Below are 25863 nucleotides of genomic sequence, written 5' to 3'. Positions count from 1 at the left end.
TATATTTGTCAAGATGCCCCTTAAATGTCCCTATCGTCCCTGCTTCCACTACCTCCTCCGGTAGTGAGTTCCAGGCACCCACTACCCTCTGCGTAAAAAACTTGCCTCGTACATCTACTCTAAACCTTGCCCCTCTCACCTTAAACAACCGTCTCTGTTTGCTCTTGCCTACATGGTTTTAAAAAATAGGGCTATCATAATTGTTGGAAGATCAAATTGTTTCGCAGCTCTTGCCCAAGCAATCCAAAATAAACTGACTTCCACATTAAAGTTGTAGCTGCTCAGTGCTATTTAAAAGCGAGATGAATATTTCAGAGGTTGGATAGGTTTTAATTTTAAATTGGGGCATAGCAGACGTACAATGATTGCAAGTGAGGGCTCCACAATGAAAGACTATGACACAAAGTTTATCATTGATTTGTTTAATGTAATTGTTCAGCACAGTGGTTAGCACTGCTGCCTCATGGCGCCAAAGACCCCGGTTCAATTCTGGCCTTGGGTGAGTTTGTACGTTCTCCCCGTGTCTGCATGGGTTTACTCTCACAGTCCAAAGATGTGCAGGTTAGTGGCCATGCTAAAATTGCCCCTTCGTTTACAAAGGTGTGTGGTGGGGGGGGGGGGGGGGGGGGGGCTCGGTAGGGTGCACTTTCCAAGTGTCGGTGCAGACTCGATGGGCCAAATGGCATAATGATATTCTATTCAAAGAAACTGCATGTTTTTTATTTTACTGTAAAGTATTAACCTCTAAGATTGGCACAGTAAGAAGTCTTACAACACCAGGTTAAAGTCCAACAGGTTTGTTTCAATGTCACTAGCTTTCGGAGCGCTGCTCCTTCCTGAGGTGAATGAAGAGGTATGTTCCAGAAACATATATATAGACAGATTCAAAGATGCCAGACAATGCTTGGCATGCGAGCATTAGCAGGTGATTAAATCTTTACAGATCCAGAGATGGGGTAACCCCAAGAAAAGAGGTGTGAATTGTGTCAAGCCAGGACAGTTGGTAGGATTTCGCAGGCCAGATGGTGGGGGATGAATGTAATGCGACATGAATCCCAGGTCCCGGTTGAGGCTGCACTCATGTGTGCGGAACTTGGCTATAAGCTTCTTCTCGGCAATTCTGCGTTGTCGCGCGTCCTGAAGACCGCCTTGGAGAACGCGTACCTGGAGATCAGAGGCTGAATGCCCTTGACTGCCGAAGTGTTCCCCGACTGGAAGGGAACATTCCTGTCTGGTGATTGTCGCGCGATGTCCGGAAATCCTACCAACTGTCCTGGCTTGACACAATTCACACCTCTTTAACCTGGGGTTACCCCATCTCTGGATCTGTAAAGAGTTAATCACCTGCTAATGCTCGCATTCCAAGCATTGTCTGGCATCTTTGAATCTGTCTATATTTATATGTTTCTGGAACATACCTCTTCATTCACCCGAGGAAGGAGCAGCGCTCCGAAAGCTAGTGACATTGAAACAAACCTGTAGGACCTTAACCTGGTGTTGTAAGACTTCTTGCTGTGCTCACCCCAGTTCAACGCTGGCATCTCCACATCATGTCTAAGATTGGCTGCAGAGTTGCACTCTAGAAAGCACTTTAAACTGTACAGTTACTAAACTCTGCTTTACTTTTGAGATTCACCTAAAATGCCAAATACAGAGGAATACTTTTGCGAATGTTTCTCAAACTGGACTACTGTAAACTGGGCTTTCATTTTAAGAAAATCTCCAGATAATCCTTTAATAGTTATTGTGAATGTTTTGAATCTGACATCCAGTTTGTTGCTAAACTCGTAAATGTCGATCAAAATTACAACCTTATGCAAAAGTGACTACTTTTGGAATTTCGAGTCACAATTTTTATGACTAAATATTGTCAAATTTATAACTTGTAGTTTACATCTGAAATGCACTGCTTCAGATGCAGTATTAATTCCGCTGAATTTAGATTTGCAGCTTTAGAATATCTAGGTTTATAGTCTTCACCACAATCATTATTAACCCGTATTTATATAGCGCCTATAAAGTTGTAAAATGTCCCAACGTGCTTCACAAGAGTAACATAAATGAGTCAATGATATATTAAGACCGATGACCTAAAACTTGTCAGAAAGATAGGTTTTCAAAAGAAATACGTGCACTTACATTGCACTTTTCACGGCCATCAGACGTCCCAAAGTGTCAGTGAAGTACTTCAGAAGTTTGGTCACTGGTGTAGGAAATGTGCAGCCAATTTGTGCACAGCAAGCTCTCATAAACAGCCTATGGTAATGACTAGATAATCTGTTTTTGTGATATTAATAGAAGGATAAATCATGGCCAGAAGACTGGGGTTAACTCCCAGCCCTTTGATAGGTGACAACTTCAAGTATCTTGTTAGACAAATGAATGGGCAGGGAATGGAGTGATACAGATCATTTGGGCAATAAGTAAAGTGTTTTAAAGGAAATGGCATACTTTTGAAACATATTCACTGTTGTAATGTAGAAAGCTGTAAGTACGCATGTGTGATGTGGTTTTAAAATTGTTATTTTCATAGTGTATTCACTGTCACGAGAAACAAGGAAGCCCTTTTATACCTCTGACATGTGACTTCCTGCAGCCATTTCACCTTCTGTACCTTTTCTATATTAATTATATTGATTTCATAGCAAAAAACAATAATTAATTTAATGATTATTTAGTAGTGAACACTGATTATCATTAGTGACTGGTGTAGTAGGTAATTATATTGTAAAGACTAGATCTTTATTCAACCAAAATGTTTCCAGAAACTGCCAAGAATATGTGGGATAGGCAGTAATGGTATTGTTACTAGGCTAGTAATCCAGAAACCCAGGTTAATGCTCTGGGGATCTGGGATTGAATCTGTCTAGATATTGAAATTGAATAAAAGTCTTGAATTAAAAGTCTCATGATGACATTGTGGATTGTTGTAAAACCCCATCTGGTTCACTAATATCACTTAAGCCAGGTTACGGGGATAGGGTGGGGTGCTCTTTCCAAGGGCCGGTGCAGACTCAATGGACCGAATGGCCTCCTAATGCACTGTAAATTCTATAAATAGCAGGTCTAAACAAGGAATCTGGATTGGCGCAGGCTTGGAGGGCCAAAGGACCTGTTCCTGTGCCGTAATGTTCTTTGCTTGTAAGACCGCTCAAATGTATGTCAATCGCAGCAATTTGTTTCACTATTTATTTTAATTTCCTCACTTCAACACATTGGTGCAATGATTACTCTTGGTTCACCATAAAAAAATACCCTGATCAAAGTTTCTAAAGCATGGAACAATGCTGGTCATTCAAGGAATGCTTTGGCATGTGAACAATTTGCAGTAAAGTTGCATTGCAGCAGTCCTATAGTAGCTTTGATGATGCATTAGCATGTGTTGAGATTTTGGCAGTTGGTTCAAAACTTGCGCTCTGCCTTCTCAAACAGCCAAAATTCTATTTAAAATGTAATGGCTGTTGCAGCATGGTACCTGGAGGAGGAGAGTGGCTATTGCAGACTACACTCACAATATAGTTTGCTGATTGGATCGATGCAGTGACCATGTTCAGTAACATCAACTTCATAATCCAGAAGTTGCATGTTCTGGATTGTAATAGCTTTTTGTGCAGCAGCTGTTAAAAGAAAGAAATCAGTATTCAGTCTGCCTCTTCCACGTTCTTGGTTTCCAACCATTTTCATCTTTCAGGTAATTCTCAATCCCATTGAATTTTCAAAAGTTTGCAGCTGACATCCCATAACTTCCTGGCTGTTACATCGTTTCTACCCTGAGGTGCGACAAATGCAGGGCTGCAGTCACTGTGAAGAAAACCAAACATATCGCATAGTGAAAATGAAAACATCAAAGTGCAGTTCACTTCATCTCTCATTACCAAAAGTATAAGGGGGTCATGATTTTCTTCTTCCAAATATGTCACATTTAATTTTAATAGTTACAGCTGATCAACAAAAAGGGAGATGCATGGTGGCAATGTTACTGAACTAGTAAGCCAGAGTTCCAAATGCTTCGGGGATATGGGTTCAAATCCCACACGGCAGCTGGTGGAATTTAAATCCAATTAATTAAAAAATCTGGAATTGAAAGCTAGTCTCAGTAATGGTCCAGAATCTTGTGCTCTCGCTGGTGCTGAGTTTGGAGTCGGGAAGGGCATTTACTGCGGCATACTTGAACCGCCATTTTCCCCCAATACTAGTTTTTAAGTTCATTGTTGACCTTGGAGGGATCCTGTAGTGAGGCATTAAGGATGGAGCTCAGGAATAAGAGGGTGAAATCACAATGTTGGGAATGTACGATAGACCTCCCAACAGTCTGCAGGAGACAGAGGAGCAATTGTGTGGTCAGATACTAAAAAGGTGTGGAAAAAAGCAGGGTAGTTATGATGGATGATTTTAACTCTTTTCCACCCCCCCCAAATTGTCTGGAAATCCCTTACAGCCAGGGCCTCGAATGGAGAGCTTTTTGATACAGTATGTTGACAATCCAATTAGTGAGTGGGCCGTACTAGACTTGGTGTGGGGGAATGAGCCAGGCCAGGTGATTGATGTTTCAGCGGGGGAGCATTTTGGGCTTGGCGACTATAATTCCAGAAGATTTCGAGTGGTTGTGGATAAGGACAAGAGTGGCCCGTGGCTGAGTGTGCTTAATTGGGCGAGGGCCAAATTAGACAGGAACTGGGGAATGTGGATTGGGAGCGGCTATTTGAGGGCAAATCCACGTCTGATATGCGAAAGGCTTTTAAAGGCCAGTTGATTGAAGTGCAGGACATAGGTACATAGAACATACAGTGCAGAGGGAGGCCATTCAGCCCATCGAGTCTGCACCGACCCACTTATGCCCTCACTGCCACCCTATCCCCATAACCCAATAACCCCTCCTAACATTATTGGACACTAAGGGCAATTTAGCATAGCCAATCCACCTAACCTGCACGTCTTTGGACTGTGGGGGGAAACCGGAGCACCCGGAGGAAATCCACGCAGACACTGAGAGAACGTGCAGACTCCACACAGACAGTGACCCAGCGGGGAATCGAACCTTGGACCCTGGCGCTGTGAAGCCACAGTACGAGCCACGTGTGTTACCATATTGGCATGTCCCTGCACAATGAAGGATAGAAATGGCAGGATTCGGAAACCATGGTTTACAAGGGAAAATGTAAGCTCAGTGAAAAGGAAAAAGGAAGGATAGGTCTAGGCATCTAAAAACTGCCGAAGCCCTTGAAGAGTACAGTAAAAGTAGGAAGAAACTTAAACGTGGAATTAGGAGGGCTAAAAGGGGCCATGAAATGTCTTTCGCAAACATGGTCAAGGAGAATCCCAAGGCTTTTTATGCATATATTAGGAACAAGAGGGTAGCAAGAGAAAGATTGGGACCACTCGAGGACAATGGAGGGTGTGGTATCATAACTATTAACAACTGCAAGGGTTAATGAAATGACTAGAGTAGCCACTAGAGCTACAGATGCAAGTATATAACGCATTGATGCTGAGCCTTGTGGGAGAGAGTAGTCCAGGAGTTAGCTAGAGACAGTCAGAAATATTATTTGTGTGAATTAGAGCATCGTAGTTTATACCAGTATTAAGATTAAGTTGTAGATGAGTGTAGTTTGTACGTTAACAATCAACTATTATTTAGAAGTATGTGTCAAATCCAAATTAGTAATAAATTAAGAGCTTTGTTTAAGTTCAAGCTATTTTGTGGTCTTTGTGAACACCATGCCAACCATCCTGAAATAAGCAACACAAAGAACACCACAGAGAGAAGTTATGCGTGGAACCTCAGGAAGTGGGTGAAATCCTTAATAGTACATTGTATCGGTATTCACCAGGGAGAAGCACATGACGGATGTTGAGGTCAGGGATAGGTGTGTGAAAGCTCTTGAGAATGTCAATACATCAAAGGAAGAAGTGTTCAGTATCCTAATTTGCATTAAGGTAGACCAGTCCCCGGGGCCGGATGGAATCTATCCCAGGTTATTGAAGGAGGCAAGGGGAGAAATAACTGGGGCCTTAACCAATATCTTAGCATCCTCCTTGACCACAGGCGTGGTTCCAGAGAACTGGAGAATAGCCAATGTTGTTCTCTTGTTTAAGAAAGGAAGCAGGGATAATCTAGCAAATGATAGGCTGGTGAGCCTGACATCAGTGATGGGGAAGCTTAGATACCGAAGGACAGGATATATGCACATCTAGAGGAAAATGGATTAGTGACAGGCAACATGGTTTTGTACGGGGAAGATCATGTCTCACCAACTTGATTTGAGTTTTTTGAAGAGGTGACAAAGAAAATTGATGAGGGAAGGTCTGTGGATATAGTTTATATGGACTTAAGCAATATGTTTGACAAGATCCCACATGGCAGACTGGTACAAAAACTCAAAATCACATGGGATTCAGGGTGGGCTGGCTAGATGGATACAGAACTGGCTTTGTTATAGAAGACAGAGTAGCGGTGGAAGGGTGAATGGAGGTCTGTAACTAGTGGTGTTCCGCAGAGATCAGTGCTGGGACATTTGTTGTTTGCATAAATGATCTGGAGGAAATGTGGCTGATCTGATTACTATGTTTGCTGATGACACGAAGATTGGCGGATTGCAAAGATGATTCTGGATAGGTGCGAAAGCAACAGGGTAGTTGTTATGGGGGACTTTAACTTTCCAAATATTGACTGGAAACGCTATAGTTTGAGTACTTTAGATGGGTCCGTTTTTGTCCAATGTGTGCAGGAGGGTTTCCTGACAGTATATAGATAGGCCAACGAGAGGCGAGGCCACATTGGATTTGGTACTGGGTAATGAACCAGGACAGGAGTTAGATTTGGAGGTAGGTGAGCACTTTGGTGATAGTGACCACAATTTGATTACGTTTACTTTAGTGATGGAAAGGGATAGGTATATACCGCAGGGCAAGTGTTATACCTGGGGGAAAGGCAATTATGATGCGATGAGGCAAGACTTAGGATGCATCGGATGGAGAGGAAAACTGCAGGGGATGGGCACAATGGAAATGTGGAGCTTGTTCAAGGAACAGCTACTGCGTGTCCTTGATAAGTATGTACCTGTGGGGCAGGGAGGAAGTGGTCGAGCGAGGGAACTGTGGTTTACTAAAGCAGTCGAAACACTTGTCAAGAGGAAGAAGGAGGCTTATGTAAACATGAGACATGAAGGTTCAGTTAGGACGCTCGAGAGTTACAAGTTAGCTAGGAAGGACCTAAAGAAAGCTAAGAAGAGCCAGGAGGGGACATGAGAAGTCTTTGACAGGTAGGATCAAGGATAACCCTAAAGCGTTCAAGAATAAAAGAATGACTAGGGTAAGAGTAGGGCCAGTCAAGGACAGTAGTGGGAAGTTGTGCGTGGAGTCCAAGGAGATAGGAGAGGTGCTAAATGAATATTTTTCGTCAGTATTCACACAGGAAAAAGACAATGTTGTCGAGAATACTGAGATTCAGGCTACTAGACTAGAAGGGCTTGAGGTTCATAAGGAGAAGGTGTTAGCAATTATGGAAAGTGTGAAAATAGATAAGTCCCCTGGGCCGGATGGGATATATCCTAGGATTCTCTGGGAAGCTAGGCTTGTTCAAAAAGGGGAGTAGAGACAACCCCGGTAACTATTGACCAGTGAGCCTTACTTCTGTTGTGGGCAAAGTCTTGGAAAGGTTTATAAGAGATAGGATGTATAATCATCTGGAAAGGAATAATTTGATTAGAGATAGTCAACATGGTTTTGTGAAGGGTAGGTCGTGCCTCACAAACCTTATTGAGTTCTTTGAGAAGGTGATGAAACAGGTGGATGAGGGTAAAGCAGTTGATGTGTATATGGATTTCAGTAAAGCGTTTGATAAGGTTCCCCACTGTAGGCTACTGCAGAAAATACGGAGGCATGGGATTCAGGGTGATTTAGCAGTTTGGATCAGAAATTGGCTAGCTGGAAGAAGACAAAGGGTGGTGGTTGATGGGAAATATTCAGCCTGGAGTCCAGTTACTAGTGTACCACAAGGATCTGTTTTGGGGCCACTGCTGTTTGTCATTTTTATAAATGACCTGGAGGAGGGCGTAGAAGGATGGGTGAGTACATTTGCAGGTGACACTAAAGTCGGTGGAGTTGTGGACAGTGCGGAAGGATGTTACAAGTTACAGAGGGACATAGATAAGCTGCAGCGCTGGGCTGAGAAGTGGCAAATGGAGTTTAATGCAGAAAAGTATGAGGTGATTCATTTTGGAAGGAATAACAGGAAGACAGAGTACTTGGCTAATGGTAATATTCTTGGCAGTGTGGATGAGCAGAGAGATCTCGGTGTCCATGTACATAGATCCCTGAAAGTTACCACCCAGGCTGAGAGGGTTGTTAAGAAAGCGTACGGTGTGTTAGCTTTTATTGGTAGAGGGATTGAGCTTCGGAGCCATGAGGCTGTACAAAACTCTGGTGCGGCCGCATTTGGAGTATTGTGTGCAATTCTGGTCGCCGCATTTATAGGAAGGATGTGGGAGCATTGGAAAGGGTGCAGAGGAGATCTACCAGAATGTTGCCTGGTATGGAGGGAAGATCTTATGAGGGAAGGCTGAGGGACTTGAGGCTGTTTTCCTTAGAGAGAAGAAGGTTAAGAGGTGACTTAATTGAGGCATACAAGATGATCAGAGGATTAGATAGGGTGGACAGTGAGAGCCTTTTTCCTCGGATGGTGATGTCTAGCACAAGGGGACATAGCTTTAAATTGAGGGGAGATAGATATAGGACAGATGTGAGAGGTAGATTCTTTACTCAGAGAGTAGTAAGGGCATGGAATGCCCTGCCTGTAACAGTAGTGGACTCGCCAACACTAAGGGCATTCAAATGTTCATTGGATAGACATATGGATGATAAGGGAATAGTGTAGATGGGCTTTAGAGTGGTTTCACAGGTCGGCGCAACATCGAGGGCCGAAGGGCCTGTACTGCGCTGTAATGTTCTATGTTCTAGTTGCTGACAGTACCGAGAGTTGTCAGAGGGCACAGAAACGGCAGATGGAGTTTAATCCGGACAAATGAAAGGTGATGCATTTTGGAGGATCAACTAACTCTAGGTATGAATTATACTGTAAATGGCAGAACCCTTAGGAACATTAACATACAGAGGGATTTGGGTGTGCAGGCCCACAGTTCCCTAAAAGTGGCAACACAGGTGGCCAAGGTAATTAAGAAGGCATATTGCATGCTTGCCTTCATCAGCTGGGGCACTGAGTAAAGGCGTTGAGAAATCGTGTAGCAGGTATATACATTGGTTAGGCCACATTTGGAGTATTGTGTGCAGTTCTGGTCAACACACTGGTATTAGCCCATCTGCAGGTTAGCCTATTGTCATGCGACATTGGGTGCCTGATTGAGGGACTGGATATTGGGCCCCCTCCCTAATGAGAGCCACACCCTTCCCCTTGCTGCTGATTCCCCTTCATCCTTCTCCCTGTGAAACAACACCCAACTACATTACTTACCTGTGGCCTCGGAGCCTCTGGGAATCTGGTGCCTGTTCCCTCCAGAAACAGCCACGGCCTCCTTAGTGGTGCTGCTGAGCACAAAGGCCAGACCAGGTAAAGATGGCAGATTTCCTTCCCAAAAGGACATCAGTGAACCAGATGGGTTTTTCTGACATCGACAATGGCTTCAAGGTTAGCATTAGACTTTTAATTCCAGACTTCTATTGAATTCAAATTTCACCATCTGCTATGGTGGGATTTGGTCCCGGATACTCAAAGCACTACCCAGGGTCTCTGGATTACTGGTCCAGTGACAGTACCACTATGCCACTGCCTCCTAATTTTAAAAAAAAAATTATATTTCACAAACCTGAAATGTTTTCCAGAAATCTCTTGCAACTCTTCAGCTACAGCACAATATATACTGGTCTGTGCACCCTCTTTTGGTGTTTTGATGAGGAAAGTGAGAACCCTCCATGCCAAGGACATGATGAAGGAGTGCCTGGTTAGTTCCGATTTGACAGAGCCCGGATGCACAGAATTTACAGTGACTTTAGTGTCTATATCCAGAAAAGAAACAAAGTGAAATATAACCAGTTTTACTGTAAGATGACATTTTGTTGAAGCTTTTCATCTTGCACTCACCAGGACAATCGCAGGAATACCAATGTCAGGGCAAACAACATTCACTGGTTCATTCAACAGGACAATGCTTTGACCAATAAGAGTCAAGCTGCCTGTTTACATTTCAAACAATGCTTGGCAGTTAACTGTCGGTCACCATCAATTGGTGCATTCTCCATGTTGACACCTTTACCAATTAAACTCCACTTACCAACCAATCAGCACCATCTTCTCATTCAGAATAAGTATGTTGTCTCCCCTGACACTGGTATTCTTGCGATTTTCCTGATGAGTACAAAACAAAAAGCTTTGACAAAATGTATTTTTTCAGCAATACTCAAGTTCTGTACTACCAAACGATTATAGCTAGTTTAGAAACCACCACCTGAAAGCTAGTGGTTTTCAACCAAAGCTTCTTTACAAGTGACAGAAAGCATGCCAACAAGGCTCATTGAAGGGGACATAATACAATCCGCCCATGTTTAGACATGAAGATGGACATTTGTGAGCAAAGACCAAGGAGGCTAATATGTAATAGCCAATGGACATGTATATGAAATTGAACATGTTGCTCAGATTGGTTGGTAGAATTGGGGTTGTTTCTTTGAAACTTTGAGTAACCACAACACCATTTTTATATATCCCAATGTCAATCTTTGGTTCTAGTTAGTTTTGTACAGTAGTTCTTTGCAATAGAAGCTGGGAATGTTTTTGATCTAGTAAATGCAAAAAGGTGCCCCTGTCAAATTGTGAATTGCAAAATAGTTTGATATTCCTCATTTAGATTTGGCTTACTGTAGTCCCCAATTAAAATAGCCTTTTTACAAATCCCTGCCTCTTGAAGAGTAAATCCTGACCATGTACTGATAAGGGCAACGTCTGATCATGTCCACACTGGCACCGTGGTACATGTGATTAGGAGTTCGCTCTCTAGTGGTTAGTTTTCCCCTTCACAGGCAGGAATATTGAAGTCAGACGTAGGCTCCCTATCACTGCACAGGCTGAGACCATACACCAGCAATAACGTATTGGAACATTCTTGGTCAAGATGCTTAAGTTACTCATTGGCATCTGTTTAGATCAAAGATAGAATAATGAACTGATGAATAAAAAAGGCCAGAATCTGTTAGTCATCCAGGTGAAAAGGACTTTAAACAGATGATCTTTACACAAAATTTTGCCTAATTGTGGAGATACAATTTGCATCTTACCTTTCAGACGCTTGGTCAGTTCCCGGGTGAATAGGATATTTGCTAGTTTACTTTGGCAGTAAGCCAATCCCCCATCATAACTCTGCTCACTCTGAAGATCCTTAAAGTTGATCCGACCGAAGACATGAGCAAAGGACGATACATTAACAATGCGAGCAGGGGCTGATCTTTTAATGAGATCGAGAAGGAGGCAGGTCAGCAAGAAATGACCTGAAGGAAAAGAATACAAAACATTCGACGTCAGTGATCTTTCTTTTTTTTTTAAATTTAGAGTACCCAATTCTTTTTTTTTTCCAATTAAGGGGCAATTTTAGCGTTGCCAATCCATCTACTCTGCACATCGTTGGGTTGTGGGGGTGCGACCCATGCAGTCACGGGGAGAATGTGCAAACTCCACACGGACAGTGACCCGGGTCCTCTGCGGCATGAGGAAGCAGTGCTAAGCACTGCACCATCGTGACACCGTGATCTTTCTTTAGTTTTCTACTTCCCTGGGACATTCTGTGTTGCGTTTAGAACTCCCAATTACCGTGCTCTATTGCAAAGTGAATAGTCTCAGTAAATACTCCGATCACCACATACAACTCATCTCCTTGAAGAGAAGAAGGATGAGGGCCGGGGAGATCTGAGAGCTGTTCAAGATCAAGAGGGGGCTGGACAGAGTTGATAGGGAGCATGTTTCATAGAATTTACAGTGCAGAAGGAGGCCATTTGGCCCATAAAGTCTGCACCGGCTCTTGGAAGGAGCACCCTTCCCAAGCCCACACCTCTACCCGATCCCCGTAACCCAACCTAACTTAAGGGCAATTTTAGCATAGCCAGTCCACCTAACCACATCTTTGGACTTGTGGGAGGAAACCGGATCACCCGGAGGAAACTCACGCCGACACGGGGTGAACGTGCAAACTCCGCATGGACAGTGACCCAAGCCGGGAATCGAACCTGGGACCCTGGAGCTGTGAAGCAACAGTGCTAGCCACTGTGCTACCGTGCCTCCCAGAGAAACTTTTCCTGCTCGTAAAAGGATCAAGAACAAGAGGGCACAGATTTAAAGTGTTTGGCAAAAGAAGCAAATGTGATGAGAGAAAACAGGTTTGAGTCTGGAATGCTCTGCCTGGAAGTTTGGTGGAAGCAGGTTCAATCGAGGCATTCAAGAAGGCCTGAGGTGGTAACTTGAATAGAAACAATGTGCAGGGGTGTGGGGAGAAGGCAGGGGAATTACATTAAGCCATGATGCCCGTTTGGAGAGCTGGTGCAGATACAGCAGGCCCAATGACCTCCTTCTGGCACCGTAACAATTCCGTGATACCAGTTTAGGATTTAGAGAAACAAAATAATGCAGATGCTAGAAATCTGAAATAAAAACAGAAAAGGCTGGAAATACTCAGCAGGTCAAGAAGCGTCTGTGGAGAGAGAAACAGAGTTAACATTTCAGGTCAACGACCTTTTATTGAGCTTAGGACGTTTTCCCTCCTAATGCACAAAAGACTTGCAGTTAATCAGCAGCTTATTATAATAAGTGTATTATTACACTTTATAATAATAAAGCGGAATTGTTATTATAGTACATGCAAACATGTAATCGGTTTGCACACAGGGTGAGCTCACGGGCCAAGAAGATAACTACGTTTTACTTTTGGTGGTTGCTGACTTAGATGGGAAAGAAAACTCGGAAGTGCAACGGGCAGCGTATTGACTACTGCATGTCCTGCTGACCAAGCTGGTTCTTCACTCTGTGTTCAGGGCTTGCAGTTAATTTCATTTCAAGAAATGTTTTAAAATTCCAGAACACCGTTCAGTTCATGGAACACGCCAACATCTTTGTCCTCAAATTGTGGAATGAGATTCAAATCCTATCTGAATCATCTGTGAATTTGGGGTTAGGATTAGCTGTCGAGGGATAAATGGAAACATGAAAGACTGAATTTCACAATAGCCTTTGGATAAACTGTCAGTTGCAATTTATTTCCCATTAATTTTCTCTTTTTAAATTCTTTCATAGGGTGTCGTTGGCAAGGCCAGCATTTGTGGCCCACTGAGTGGCTTGCGAGGTCATTTCAGAGTCACGTAGGCCAAACCAGGTAAGGACGGCAGATTCCATTTCCTGAAGGGTATCAGTGAACTAGATGGGGTTTTATGACAATCAATGAAAGTTTCATGGTAACTATCATGGATTTATATTCCAGATTTATTCACTGAATTCAAATTCCATCAATTTCTGGGGTGGGATTTGAACCCATGTCCCCACAGTATTAACCTGGGACTCTGGATTACTACTCCAGTGACATTACCACCATGCCACCATCTCTCCCCCCCCTGCCCCCCGAGTCAGTTAGCGTCGAGCATTTCACAATACAGAGTCTAGCAGGGCTCTATAGAGGGCTATACAAATTAGAATTTGAATGCGAATTATAAGCTTCATGCGTTTACCGAAACCATTTAACCTGGGAAAGTTCAAAGTTTCACCCTTGGATCAAGAAGAGTAGGCTGATTTTAGCAGAGTGACTTTAGGGTGCTTCAGTTGGCCTCAAGTGTTCCCAGACAAGAGCATTTATGCTTTGGATTTGTTACCCCTGCTGTAAAGTGCATACATGTGGATTGATGGGGTCTGCTTCACGTGGGAAATCCTCCATAGCTAAATGGCGTGATTGCACATGAATAGCGTGTCAAGTGGGGAATACCTCAGTGGAAGAGTCTATTGCTTTTGGGGTGGGGGTGGGGGGTGCAGGAGGAAAGATTTTTGGGAAAAAGTATCCTCTTCAGTTAAATTGAGAGGCACCAAGGTCCAGGCAGCGTAATAAACAGGAGACCATCTTAAATTGTTCTCACTGGTTTGATTTCCAACATTATCCAACCTATCCCCTCGCCACATCTCTTGTTTCTTTATCTGCCCCATCACCATTCCCTTTGACGACTTGCTCTTTGTCATTCAATCTTTCCTGTCTTCCATCTTATCTCAGACCTTCCTGGTGTCCCACTCACCCCTTGTCTGAAACCCATCATATCTCTAACTTTTCCCAGTTCTGATGAAAAACCATCCGTGAACTCGCTTTTCTTTCTCCGCTGATACGCCCTGACCTGCTGAGTAGAATCCACTGAATCTCTACAGTACAGAAGGAGGCGATTCAGCTCATCGAGTCTGCACCCACCCTCTGAAAGAGCATCCTACCTAGGCCCACACCCCACCCTATCCACCTAACCTCCATCTTTGGACACTGAAGGGTAATTTAGCATGGCCAATCCACCTAACCTGCACATTTTTGGACTGTGGGAGGAAACCAAAGCACCCGGAGAAAACCCACGCAGACACGGGGAGAACGTGCAAACCCCACACACAGTCACCCGAGGTTAGAATTGAACCTGGGTCCCTGGCGCTGTGAGGCAGCAGTGCTAACCGCTGTGCCACCGTGCTGACCTATTTACAGCATTTTCTGTTTTTATTTCAGACTCTCATCTGCAGTGTTTTGCTTTCCGATGATACAACCCATGTCTATTATAGAATCTAAACGCCACTCATTCGCACTTAGTTGTTTGGGCTCGTACGATTGTTATGCTCTGAATGAATAAATTATGTTTCCGCTGTTCCCTCTCTCACGGTCCATCAGAAACCTCTGGCCACGTCACAGCAGTTACTGAAAATCCATTCGATAAGACTGTGAAGATAAAAACAATTGCAGAGTTACGGGCTAAGGGCAGGGAGTGGGACTGGCTGAATTGGTCTTGGAAGGCCTGCAGAGACTCAATGGGCCAAATGGCTTTCTTCTGAACTGTTCCATTCTACGACTATGTTTGTTCATTTGGTTGGCAGTAGGATTTGCTGATATTTCATGCCCAGCGTTGGTTATGTGATAAGGTCCTCGCCTCAGAGCTGCCATCCAGTGGACGCCAAGCGCTGGTGCACAGCAAGATTTATGCCACTGGTATGGTTAGTCCCTGCTTTACCCTCAATGCAGCCACCCTGTGGCCGAGAGGAGAGTTCCTTCACCAGGAAATTGGAAAGACCTGTAAGGTGGTCAAAAGTGTTCACACAAAAATATTACATTCAAATGGCCATTTAATGTCTCATAATGTATCACGTATCGATTGACCGTCTTTGATGGCTAACTAGATTTAGTGAATCAAAGGGTATAGGGCGTAGACAGGAAAGTGGAGTTCAGGCCACAGTCATGATCTTATTAAATGGACGAACAGGCTCGAGGCCTATTCTACCTAATTCATGTTGGTATGTATATTTATCTCGCAGCTGCGATGTTCCATGTTCCGTGCCTTCTCTGCAATGAGGTTTTCCAGCAAGGGATGTGTTGGAGGACACCACAAACTGACCTCGATGACTTTTGAATGATGGGAGGGGTGGGAAGTGGAAAAAATTCCACGCTGAGTACAAGACTGGATTCCGCTCTTGATGCATGATCAATTGCACAAAGACAAGAGTTGAATACAAGTGAGGCTTTATTACACTAAGATGTGTGGCCTCTTACAGCAGCTGGCGAAATGGCTGCTGTATGGGGAGCACACATATTTATACTCTGCCTACTGGGCGGAGCCAGCAGGCAGGGACTACCCCCCCTACCTGTAGTACAGGGCCTTACCACACATCTACTAATATATACAACAGTGGTGATTACCACATTCACCCCCTGTTAAAATTGAGTCCGGCAGGGGGGCAGAGAACTATATACAGAACAAGTTTTAATATACAGAGGCAAAAAAAATTTTGGAGTCCAGTACATGGTGCTTTAACAGTCCCGAACCAATTACAGGTTTAGCCGGTCCAGGGCCTTGATCTGATGTTGGGAGCGACGCAGTGGTGGCGGCGATTCCGGTGTAGGTCTGGTCCTCGGTGAGTCCGGGAGCCTGCCAAAATCCTCCTCATCCTCGGCCGTGGGCAGGGAGAGGACTGATGGTCCCGGGGTGGTTGCTGCTGGGTGGGCCGGGGAGGAGGGTGGCGCAGGGCCGGAGGGGTGTGTGTGGGGAATCTGCTGGTGCCAGGTCCCTGGCGGCCGTCGGGGTACGCTACGTAGGCATACTGGGGGTTAGCGTGGAGTAACTGCACCCTTTCAACCAACGGGTCTGCCTTGTGGAGTCGTACGTGCTTACAGAGGAGTATGGGTCCTGGAGCTGCGAGCCAAGTTGGGAGCGACACCCCGGATGCGGACTTCCTGGGGAAGGCGAAGAGACGGTCATGGGGTGTGTCGTTAGTCGCAGTGCATAGGAGCGACCGAATGGAGTGCAGTGCGTCGGGAAGGGCCTCCTGCCAGCGGGAGGCCGGGAGATTTCTGGACCGTAGTGCTAGCTTGACGGCCCTCCAGACCGTCCCATTCTCCCTCTCCACCTGCCCGTTTCCCCGGGGGTTATAGCTGGTCATCCTGCTGGGGGCGAAAACCCTGCTGAGCAGGAACTGACGCAGCTCATCACTCATGAATGAGGATCCCCTGTCACTGTGGATGTAGGCGGGGAAGCCGAACAGGGCGAAGATGGTTTTGAGGGCTTTGCTGACGGTGGCAGACGTCAAGTCGGGGCATGGGATGGCGAAGGGGAATCTGGAGTACTCATCGACCACACTGAGGAAATAAGTGTTACAGTCGGTGGTGGGGAGGGGCCCTTTGAAATCTAAGCTGAGGCGTTCAAAGGGGCGGGAGGCCTTCACCAGGCGCACGCAGTCCGGCTGGTAGATGTGCGGTTTGCACTCCGTACAGACCTGGCAGTCTCAGGTGATTGCCCATACTTCCTCGACGGAGTAGGGCAGATTGCGGGCCTTGATGAAGTGGTACAACTGTGTGACAAAGGTTGTCGTGCAGAGTCTCGAGACGGCCCACCTGTGCGCTGGCACATGTACCTCGGGATAGGGCATCAGGGGGCTCGTTGAGCTTACCGGGGCGATACAAAATCTCGTAGTTGTAGGTGGAGAGCTCGATCCTCCACCACAAGAATTTATCGTTAATGATCTTGCCCCGCTGTGTGTTAAACATGAAGGCCACCGACCGTTGGTCAGTGAGGAGAGTGAAACTCCTGCCGGCCTGGTAATGCCTCCAATGCCGCACAGCTTCAACGATGTCCTGGGCCTCTTTTTCGACGGAGTGTCGAATTTCAGAGGCATGAAGGGTTCGTGAAAAGAATGCCACGGGCCTCCCTGCCTGGTTGAGAGTGGCGGCAGACGTCGCTCTCCACTTGAAAGGTTAACGTCTTGTCGACTGCGTGCATCGCTGCCTTGGCGATGTCGGCCCTAATACGGTTGAAGGCCTGTTGAGCCTCGGCCATTAGGGGGAAAAGAGTTGACTGGATGACTGGGAGGGCCTTGTCCGCATAGTTTGGGACCCAGTGGGCGTAGCAAGAAAAGAACCTGTGGTGAACCACTGTATTATATTGTACATACTGTTCTTACTTATGGTACTTACTGTTTGTTACACGTCTGGGTTTGTCCCTGCTGGCTCCGCCCCTCGGGCTCAAGTATAAAGGTAGCTAACCTCCAGCCCTGCCCTCATTCTGGGACCGGCTGCCAGCAGGTGTCTTTTAGCTGATTAAAGCCACAGTTTACTCTTCCGACTCTTGTCTGTCGTCATTGATGGTACATCAGAACCCCAGGCAGCGGCTGAGGGCCTTGGGGCAGTGGGGAAGGGGGAGTTCCATGAGGGGGCGCATGAGGTCAGGGTTGGGCCCCAGAACTCCATTCTGGACCACATAGCTGAGGATGGCTAAGCGGTTCGTGCTGAATACACACTTCTCCTTGTTATAGGTGAGGTTTAGGAGAGTGGCGGTGTGGAGAAATTTGGCAAGGTTGGCATGGTCCTGCTGATCGTGGCCGTAGATGGTGACATTGTCTAGGTATGGGAAAGTGGCCTGCAGCCCGTACCGGTCGACCATTCGGTCCATCTCCCTTTGGAAGACCGAGACCCATTTGGTGACGCCGAAAGGAACCCTGAGAAAGTGGTAAAGGCGGCTGTCTGCCTCGAAGGCAGTGTATGGGCGGTCCGCCTTACGGATGGGGAGCTGGCGGTAGGCGGATTTTAGGTCTACAGTTGAAAAGACCCGGCACTGTGCAATCTGGTTAACCGTATCAGATATGCGTGGGAGGGGGTACGCGCCGAGCTGCGTGTACCGATTGATGGTCTGGCTGTAGTCCACGACCATTCGGTGTTTCTCCCCAGTTTTCACCATTACCACTTGGGCTCTCCAGGGGCTGTTGCTGGCCTCGATGATGCCTTCCCGAAGCAGCCGCTGGACCTCGGACCTGAGGAAGGTCACGTCCTGGGTGCTGTACCATCTGCTCCTGGTGGCGACGGGTTTGCAATCCGGGGTTAGGTTTGCGAATAGGGAAAGTGGGTTGACCTTTAGGGTCGCGAGGCCGCACACAGTAAGGGGTGGTAGGGGCCCGCCGATTTCAATGCTAGGCTCTGGAGGTTACACTGGAAGTCCAAGCCGAGCAGCAGGGCAGCGCAGATGTTGGGGAGGACTTGGAGGCGGAAGCCGCTGAATTCTACGCCCTGGACAGTGAGAGTGGCTATACAGTACCCCCGGATCGCCACAGAGTGGGACCCGGAGGCCAGGGAGATTCTCTGATTGGCAGGGTGGACCGCGAGGGAGCAGCACCTTACCGTATCGGGATGGATGAAGCTTTCGGTGCTCCCGGAGTCCAGCAGACAGGAGATCTAGTGCCATTGATCTTCACGCTTGTCGAGGCGGTGGCTAGATTGTGCGGGCGAGACTGGTCAATTGTGACCGAGGCGAGTCGCGGCTGGTCGACGCTGGGGTGCCCGGGTCCTGGTACGATGGTGGCGCCCATGTGCTGTGGGGGAGGCAAGGTGGCGGCACCTGAAGATCCTGAAGTGGACAAGATGGCAGCGCCCACGGGCCGCTCGTGGCGGGGTTTGAAAAAGATGGCGGCGCCCATGGGCCGCACGTGGTCCGAGGAAGGGAAGATGGCGGCGCCCACTGGCCGTGCGTGGTCCGAGGAGGAGAAGATGGCAACGCCCACTGTCCGTACGCCGGGGGGGGGGGGGGGGGGGCGACTGAGCGGGCCTGGCACACCATGGCGAAGTGCCCCTTCTTGCCGCAGGCCTTGCTAAGGGCGCTGCGGGTAGGGCAGCTTTGCCGGGGGTGTTTTTGCTGCCCACAGAAGTAACATCTGGGGCCCCCTGGGTTGGATGGCTGGTGCGTGGCACAGGCGTAGGATTGGCTGAGTGGGGTCCCCGGTGGGGTGGCCGTCTGCGGGGTCCACTGTGCGTAGGAGGAGTGGGCCGCGCATCCGGGGGTGTAGGTCTGAATATTGCGCGAGGCAATTGTCATCGATAGCACCAGCTTTTTGGTTTCCGCGAGGTCGAGTGTGGCTCCCTCTAAACGTCGCTGGCGGATGTGGTCTGACCCGATCCTCGTGACAATGGCGTCCCGCATGAGGAGGTTTGAATGTTCCGTGGCCGTGACGGCCTGACAGTCACAGTCTGTGACCAGGGGAATTAAAGCACGCCAGAAATCTTCTACGGACTCACCAGGGAGCTGACTACGAGTAGAGAGTACGTGTCTGGCAAAGAGCGTGTTCGTCCGCTGGGCGTAGTTCTCTTTCAGTAGCGCCATGGCTTCATCATAGGTCGGCACGTCCTGGATAAGCGGAAAAAGTTGGAGCTCAGCCGTGAGTAGAGGATCTGGATCTTCTGAGCTTCCGGAATTGGGTCTGGTGCCGACCTGATGTAAGCTTCGAAACAAGCTAGCCATATGTTCAAAGTCCTTTTTGGCGTTGCTTGATTGCAGATCCAGCTGCAGGCGATCCGGCTTGATGCGGAGGTCCATCTTCTGAAAAATTTAGTGTAATACATTGATACACGATCAATTGCACAAAGACGAGAGTTGAATACAACTTGAGGCTTTATTTTATTACACTAAGATGTGTGGCATCCTACAGCAGCTGTCACAAAGGCTGCAGTACGGGGAGCACACATTTTTATACCCCGCTTACTGGGCGGAGCCAGCAGGCAGGGAACTACCCCCGTACCTGTAGTACAGGGCCTTACCACACAACTCCCAATATATACAACAGTGGTGATTACCACAGCTCTGACAACTACCTGCTGCTGACCACTGTCTAGACTCTCACATTAACATTAGTGAGGTAGGTCCCCGTTGGGATGGTAACCCAGTCAGATTCAGTCGCCGACAAAATAAAAAAAACAAATATTCCACCTGAAAGTGAAAATTTTAATTTGTATAGTGCTTTTTTGAGTCCTCAGAATTTGCCAAAGTATATCGCAGCTGATTGATTATTTTTGATGAGTAGCCGCTGTTGTGATGTTGGCAAATACATCAGCTGGTTTTCACACAGCCCAGCTGGGCCACAGAAATGTAAACCATTAAAGATGTTTTATAACTACAAGTTGTTGTTGACTTACCCAGGTGGTTAACACCAAAGTGCATCTCAAACCCATCGCTCGTCTTTGTGAAGGGGCACATCATCACGCCGGCATTGTTGATCAAAATGTTGACCAGTTTTTCCTCTGTCATTAAACAGGATTGGGAATTAGAAAATGACTCAGAAACTGGAAGCAGCCCAATTGGATTGGTTATTTTCTTTCTGACATGGTACCAAATTGTCAGGGCACATACTTTCTACCCAGTTTCACCTGGGCACCAGTACAAGATCCAAGTGCTGCAGATCCTGCAACTCTGAAATAAAGTTAGAAAATGCTGGAATAATACTGTGCCAACCTGAGTATGTCTCCCACCACCCGAAAAAGGGGCTATCCTTACCTTTGCATCACCCGGAGGGATCCCCTCGACTGAATATTGTCTTTCAACGCCTGTTGTAAACCTAGTCAACTTGATCAGAAAATCATAGAATTTACAGTGCAGAAGGCCATTCGGCCCATCGAGTCTGCACCGGCCCTTGGAAAGAGCACCCCACTTATGCCCATGCCTCCATCCTATCCCCTTAACCCAGTTACCTCACCCAACGTTTTTTGGACACTAAGGACAATTTATCATGGCCAATCCACTTTACCTGCATATCTATGGACTGTGGGAGGAAACCGGAGCAATCCAGAGGAAACCCACGAAGACACGGGGAGAACGTGCAGACTCCACACAGACAGTGACCCAAGCCGGGAATCGAACCCGAGACCCTGGAGCTGTGAAGCAACTGTCTTTCAACACCTGTTGTAAACCTAGTCAACTGCTAGCCACTGTGCTACCGTGCTGCCCTGTCACGTTGGCGATTTTGGATATTCAGTGAGGGGGCGATCATGTCGGAGGGGTGGGGGGAAGAGGAGCTGGCTAATGATATTAACATTAATTGAAATCCATTAAAATGCAGTTCTTGTCCTTTGTGGGTGTGAACCCCGTGACATCACCCGCGAGGAGCAGGGATAAAAATAAAATCGGGAAACAAAACTCTCTTGAGAATCGATTCTCTCTGGATTTTCTGCTCGTGTCTCTGTCCTCTCTGAAAATCGGCCCCGTTAACTCTTTAATATGCATTTGAACAAATCAGTATCAATTCCTCTCACAGCTCAGAGCCTGTTCCATAGATTCACCATTTGTTCACTGAAATATGGGGCAGGATTCTCCGGTTCCCTACCGCATGTCTCTCGGCGGTGTGCTGTTCGCTGCTGGCGGGATTCTATCTTCCCATCGCTTGTCAATGGGATTTCCCATTGTAAACCCCCCCCCCACGTCACCAGGAACCCCATTGGCGGGGTTGCGCTGCCTGCGGGAAAAGTTAATCGCCACCACTGGAGAATTCTGGCCCATGGTTTCCTTCGATTAATTGTGAGCTTATCCTCTTCAAATATTGGCCAAATTGTTTGCTCCTCCAAATCTTCTTCCCTCTTTCTGCAGCACTGTGGCCAAGGCAAGGAGGTTAGTGGAACGGAGAGTTGATTACCAGTTTATTAGTCTTGTGTTCTACCCTTCCCTGGCTGTGTCAAATTGTACCAATGATGCAAATGTTGGGTTAAGCAATGTCCAGGTTCCCAGGATTTATTAAATTGCAGCCAATGCTGCTTCATTCATTGCACTGTGTATAGCACCCTAACTATCGCAGTAAAAATCCCCCCACCCCCACAAAAAGACAAAAACATTAAAGAACTCGAAGAATCTGATAGCGTTTACGTTTTTATTTGAAGTGAGCACCATGAAATTTTGATCTAACTATGGTATCAGTTTAAACTTGCTGATACGAACCCGAACGTATTCATCTCACCCTGGCCTTCCTGCTGCGACCTTTATTTTGTTTCATGCGATGGGACCATCCCGTCTGAGCCCTTGACTCCTGACCTTTTGATTTCAGGAGTCGGGGGCGGCACGGCGGCGCAGTGGTTAACATTGCTGCCGACGGCGCGTTGAGGACCCGGATTCGATCCCTGCCTCAGGTCACTGCCCGTGTGGAGTTTGCACATTCTCCCCGTGTCTGTGTGGGTTTCATCCCCACGACCCAAAGATGTGCTGTGTAGGTGAATTGGCCACGCTAAATTGCCCCTTAATTGGATTCTTTTAATTCAATTGTTTGAATTAAGTAATATTAAACAACACAAAATGTGAATTCAGTGCCGAGAATGTGTTGGAGTTGGCAAGCTGAATTCAGCAACTAGTGAGTTATGAGGGTGCACTGTGCTTTGGGGACTGGACTGAAGACTTCTGCCTTGAATCCTTCTTTGTTTGTTTAGCAGGAAATTTGAACAAAATGTATTGCTGTTTAATTTATCTTTCTTTATCCCCTTGTATTCAACACATCTGCCTTCTGTTTGTGCAGCACTAGTAGGAGACATTTGATTGAGCAGTCTTGAACGACTCGAGCACTGAAAAGACCTCTCGACCAATAACCTGACCATTCCAGCAGAGGGCAGTAGAGCGGAGCTGCTGATTGGCTGTTGCAAGGGAAATTTGCATACCTCCGTTGTGGTCACCCTAACTTGAAGGCGTACCTGAGCTCGAGACCCTAGCTGTTCAAGTGAAGACAAGCATCCAACAGAGAGCAGTAGAGCGGAGCTGCTGATTGGCTGTTGCAAGGGAAATTTGCATACCTCCGTTGTGGTCACCCTAACTTGAAGATGTACCTGGGCTAGAGACCCAAGCTGTTCAAGTGAAGACAAGCATCCAGCAAAGGGCAGTAGAGCGGAGCTGCTGATTGGCTGTTGCAAGGGAAATTTGCATACCTCCGTTGTGGTCACCCTAACTTGAAGATGGTTTGTGGAGGAGCTGTTGTCAAGTGACATTTAAACCCTTTCCCTCCCTACCCCCTCCTTTAACCAAATAAAACCCCAACCGCTGTAAAGATGAAGAGGAACGCTCGATGGTCAGGTAGAAGCAGAAGAAAGTTGAACCGTGATGCCACAGCCCGCAGGTAAGGGATTGTCTGGTGACTGGTCAGTAGTTTTTCTTTTCTTTTCCCTTAGGTGTTATCGTGCAGGGCGCAGAGGTTGTTGAGTGAGCGCTTGCTGAGAAGGGGAGTGAATAACAGGTCAGCCCTTTCTTTCTTTTTCTTTTTTATCTAGAGGGGATGGCAGGGAAGGTAGTGCAATGTTCCTCCTGCAGAATGTTTGAGGTGAGGGACGCCGACTGTGTCCCTGCTGATTTCATCTGTGGGAAGTGCACCCATCTCCAGCTCCTCAGAAACCGCGTTAGGGAATTGGAGCTGGATGAACTTCGGATCATTCGGGAGGCAGAGGTGGTCATAGATAGAAGCTTCATGGATGTAGTTATCCCGAAGAATAAAGATAGATGGGTGACAGTGAGAGGGGCTGGGAGGAAGCAGTCAGTACAGGGATCCCCTGTGGTTGTTCCCCTTAGTAACAAGTATACCGCTTTGGATACTGTTGGGAGGGATGACTTACCAGGGGTAAGCCATGGGGTGCAGGTCTCTGGCACAGAGTCTGTCCCTGTTGCTCAGAAGGGAAGGGGGAGAGGAGGAGAGCATTAGTCATTGGAGACTCCATAGTTAGGGGGATCGATAGGAGATTCTGTGGGAACGAGAGAGACTCGCGGTTGGTGTGTTGCCTCCCAGGTACCAGGGTGCGTCATATCTCGGATCGTGTTTTCGGGATCCTCAAGGGGGAGGGGGAGCAGCCCCAAGTCGTGGTCCACATAGGTACCAACAACATAGGTAGGGATAGGGATGTAAGGCAGGAATTCAGGGAGCTAGGGTGGAAACTTAGATCTAGGACAAACAGAGTTACTATCTCTGGGTTGTTACCCGTGCCACATGATAGCGAGACGGGGAATAGGGAAAGAGAGGAGTTGAACGCGTGGCTACAGGGATGGTGCTGGAGGGAGGGTTTCAGATTTCTGGATAATTGGGGCTTATTCTGGGGTCGGTGGGACCTCTACAAACGGGATGATCTACACCTGGACCAGAGGGGTATCAATATCCTGGGGGGGGAAATTTGCTAATGCTCTTTGGGAAGGTTTAAACTAGTTCAGCAGGGGATTGGGAACCTGAATTGTAGCTCCAGTATACAGGAGGTTGAGAGTAGTGAGGTCATGAGTAAGGTTTTAAAGTTGCAGGAGTGTACCGGCAGGCAGGAAGGTGGTTTAAAGTGTGTCTTCTTCAATGCCAGGAGCATCCGGAATAAGGTGGGTGAACTTGCGGCATGGGTTGGTACCTGGGACTTCGATGTTGTGGCCATTTCGGAGACATGGCTAGAGCAGGGACAGGAATGGTTGTTGCAGGTGCCGGGGTTTAGATATTTCAGTAAGCTCAGGGAAGGTGGTAAAAGAGGGTGAGGGGTGGCATTGTTAGTCAATGACAGTATTACGGTGGCAGAAAGGAAATTTGATGAGGACTCGTCGACTGAAGTAGTATGGGATGAGGTTAGAAACAGGAAAGGAGAGGTCACCCTGTTAGGGGTTTTCTATAGGCCTCTGAAAAGTTCCAGAGATGTAGAGGAAAGGATTGCAAAGATGATTCTGGATAGGAGCGAAAGCAACAGGGTAGTTGTTATGGGGGACTTTAACTTTCCAAATATTGACTGGAAACACTATAGTTCAAGTACTTTAGATGGGTCCGTTTTTGTCCAATGTGTGCAGGAGGGTTTCCTGACACAGTATGTAGATAGGCCAATGAGAGGCGAGGCCGTATTGGATTTGGTACTGGGATGATGAACCAGGACAGATGTTAGATTTGGAGGTAGGTGAGCACTTTGGTGACAGTGACCACAATTCGATTATGTTTACTTTAGTGATGGAAAGGGATAGGTATATACTGCAGGGCAAGAGTTATATCTGGGGGAAATGCAATTATGATGCGATGAGGCAAGACTTAGGATGCATCGGATGGAGAGGAAAACTGCAGGGGATGGGCACAATGGAAATGTAGAGCTTGTTCAAGGAACAGCTACTGCGTGTCCTTGATAGGTATGTACCTGTCAGGCAGGGAGGAAGTGGTCGAGAAAGGGAACCGTGGTTTACTAAAGCAGTCAAAACACTTGTCAAGAGGAAGAAGGAGGCTTGTGTAAAGATGAGACATGAAGGTTCAGTTAGGGTGCTCGAGAGTTACAAGTTATCTAGGAAGGACCTAAAGAGAGAGCTAAGAAGAGCCAGGAGGGGACATAGTAATCATAGAATTTACAGTGCAGAAGGAGGCCATTCGGCCCATCG

At 46.9% G+C, this 25863-nt stretch overlaps 2 protein-coding genes across 4 annotated transcripts in view; one reads left to right on the top strand and one right to left on the bottom strand.

Moving 5' to 3' along the window:
- The window catches only part of zfyve26 (zinc finger, FYVE domain containing 26), a 192303-nt gene extending 168612 nt beyond the window's left edge, over nt 1-23691 (top strand). For both annotated transcript variants that reach the window (XR_011936542.1, XM_072485117.1), the window contains 2 exons: nt 13289-13367; nt 23021-23691. Coding sequence is in view for 1 of the 2 variants with exons in the window: in XM_072485117.1 (XP_072341218.1) it covers nt 13289-13357 (69 nt within the window). In the remaining variant the exon portion in view is untranslated. The remainder of the gene's footprint in view (nt 1-13288; nt 13368-23020) is intronic.
- The window catches only part of rdh12 (retinol dehydrogenase 12), a 34963-nt gene continuing 12275 nt past the window's right edge, over nt 3176-25863 (bottom strand). The window contains exons 4-7 of one of the 2 annotated variants that reach the window (XM_072485145.1): nt 20664-20768; nt 11287-11496; nt 9822-10011; nt 3176-3801 (exon numbers count right to left, since the gene is read on the bottom strand). In XM_072485145.1, coding sequence (XP_072341246.1) covers nt 3699-3801; nt 9822-10011; nt 11287-11496; nt 20664-20768 — 608 coding nt within the window. In that variant the 3' untranslated portion in view covers nt 3176-3698. The remainder of the gene's footprint in view (nt 3802-9821; nt 10012-11286; nt 11497-20663; nt 20769-25863) is intronic. The other variant, XM_072485154.1, reaches the window with a different exon arrangement.

This window comes from Scyliorhinus torazame, chromosome 2 (genome assembly GCF_047496885.1).
Source record: "Scyliorhinus torazame isolate Kashiwa2021f chromosome 2, sScyTor2.1, whole genome shotgun sequence".
NCBI classification, from domain to species: Eukaryota; Metazoa; Chordata; class Chondrichthyes; order Carcharhiniformes; family Scyliorhinidae; genus Scyliorhinus; species Scyliorhinus torazame.
Note: the sequence above shows the minus strand (reverse complement) of the source record. Positions and strands in the feature narration are given on the sequence as shown.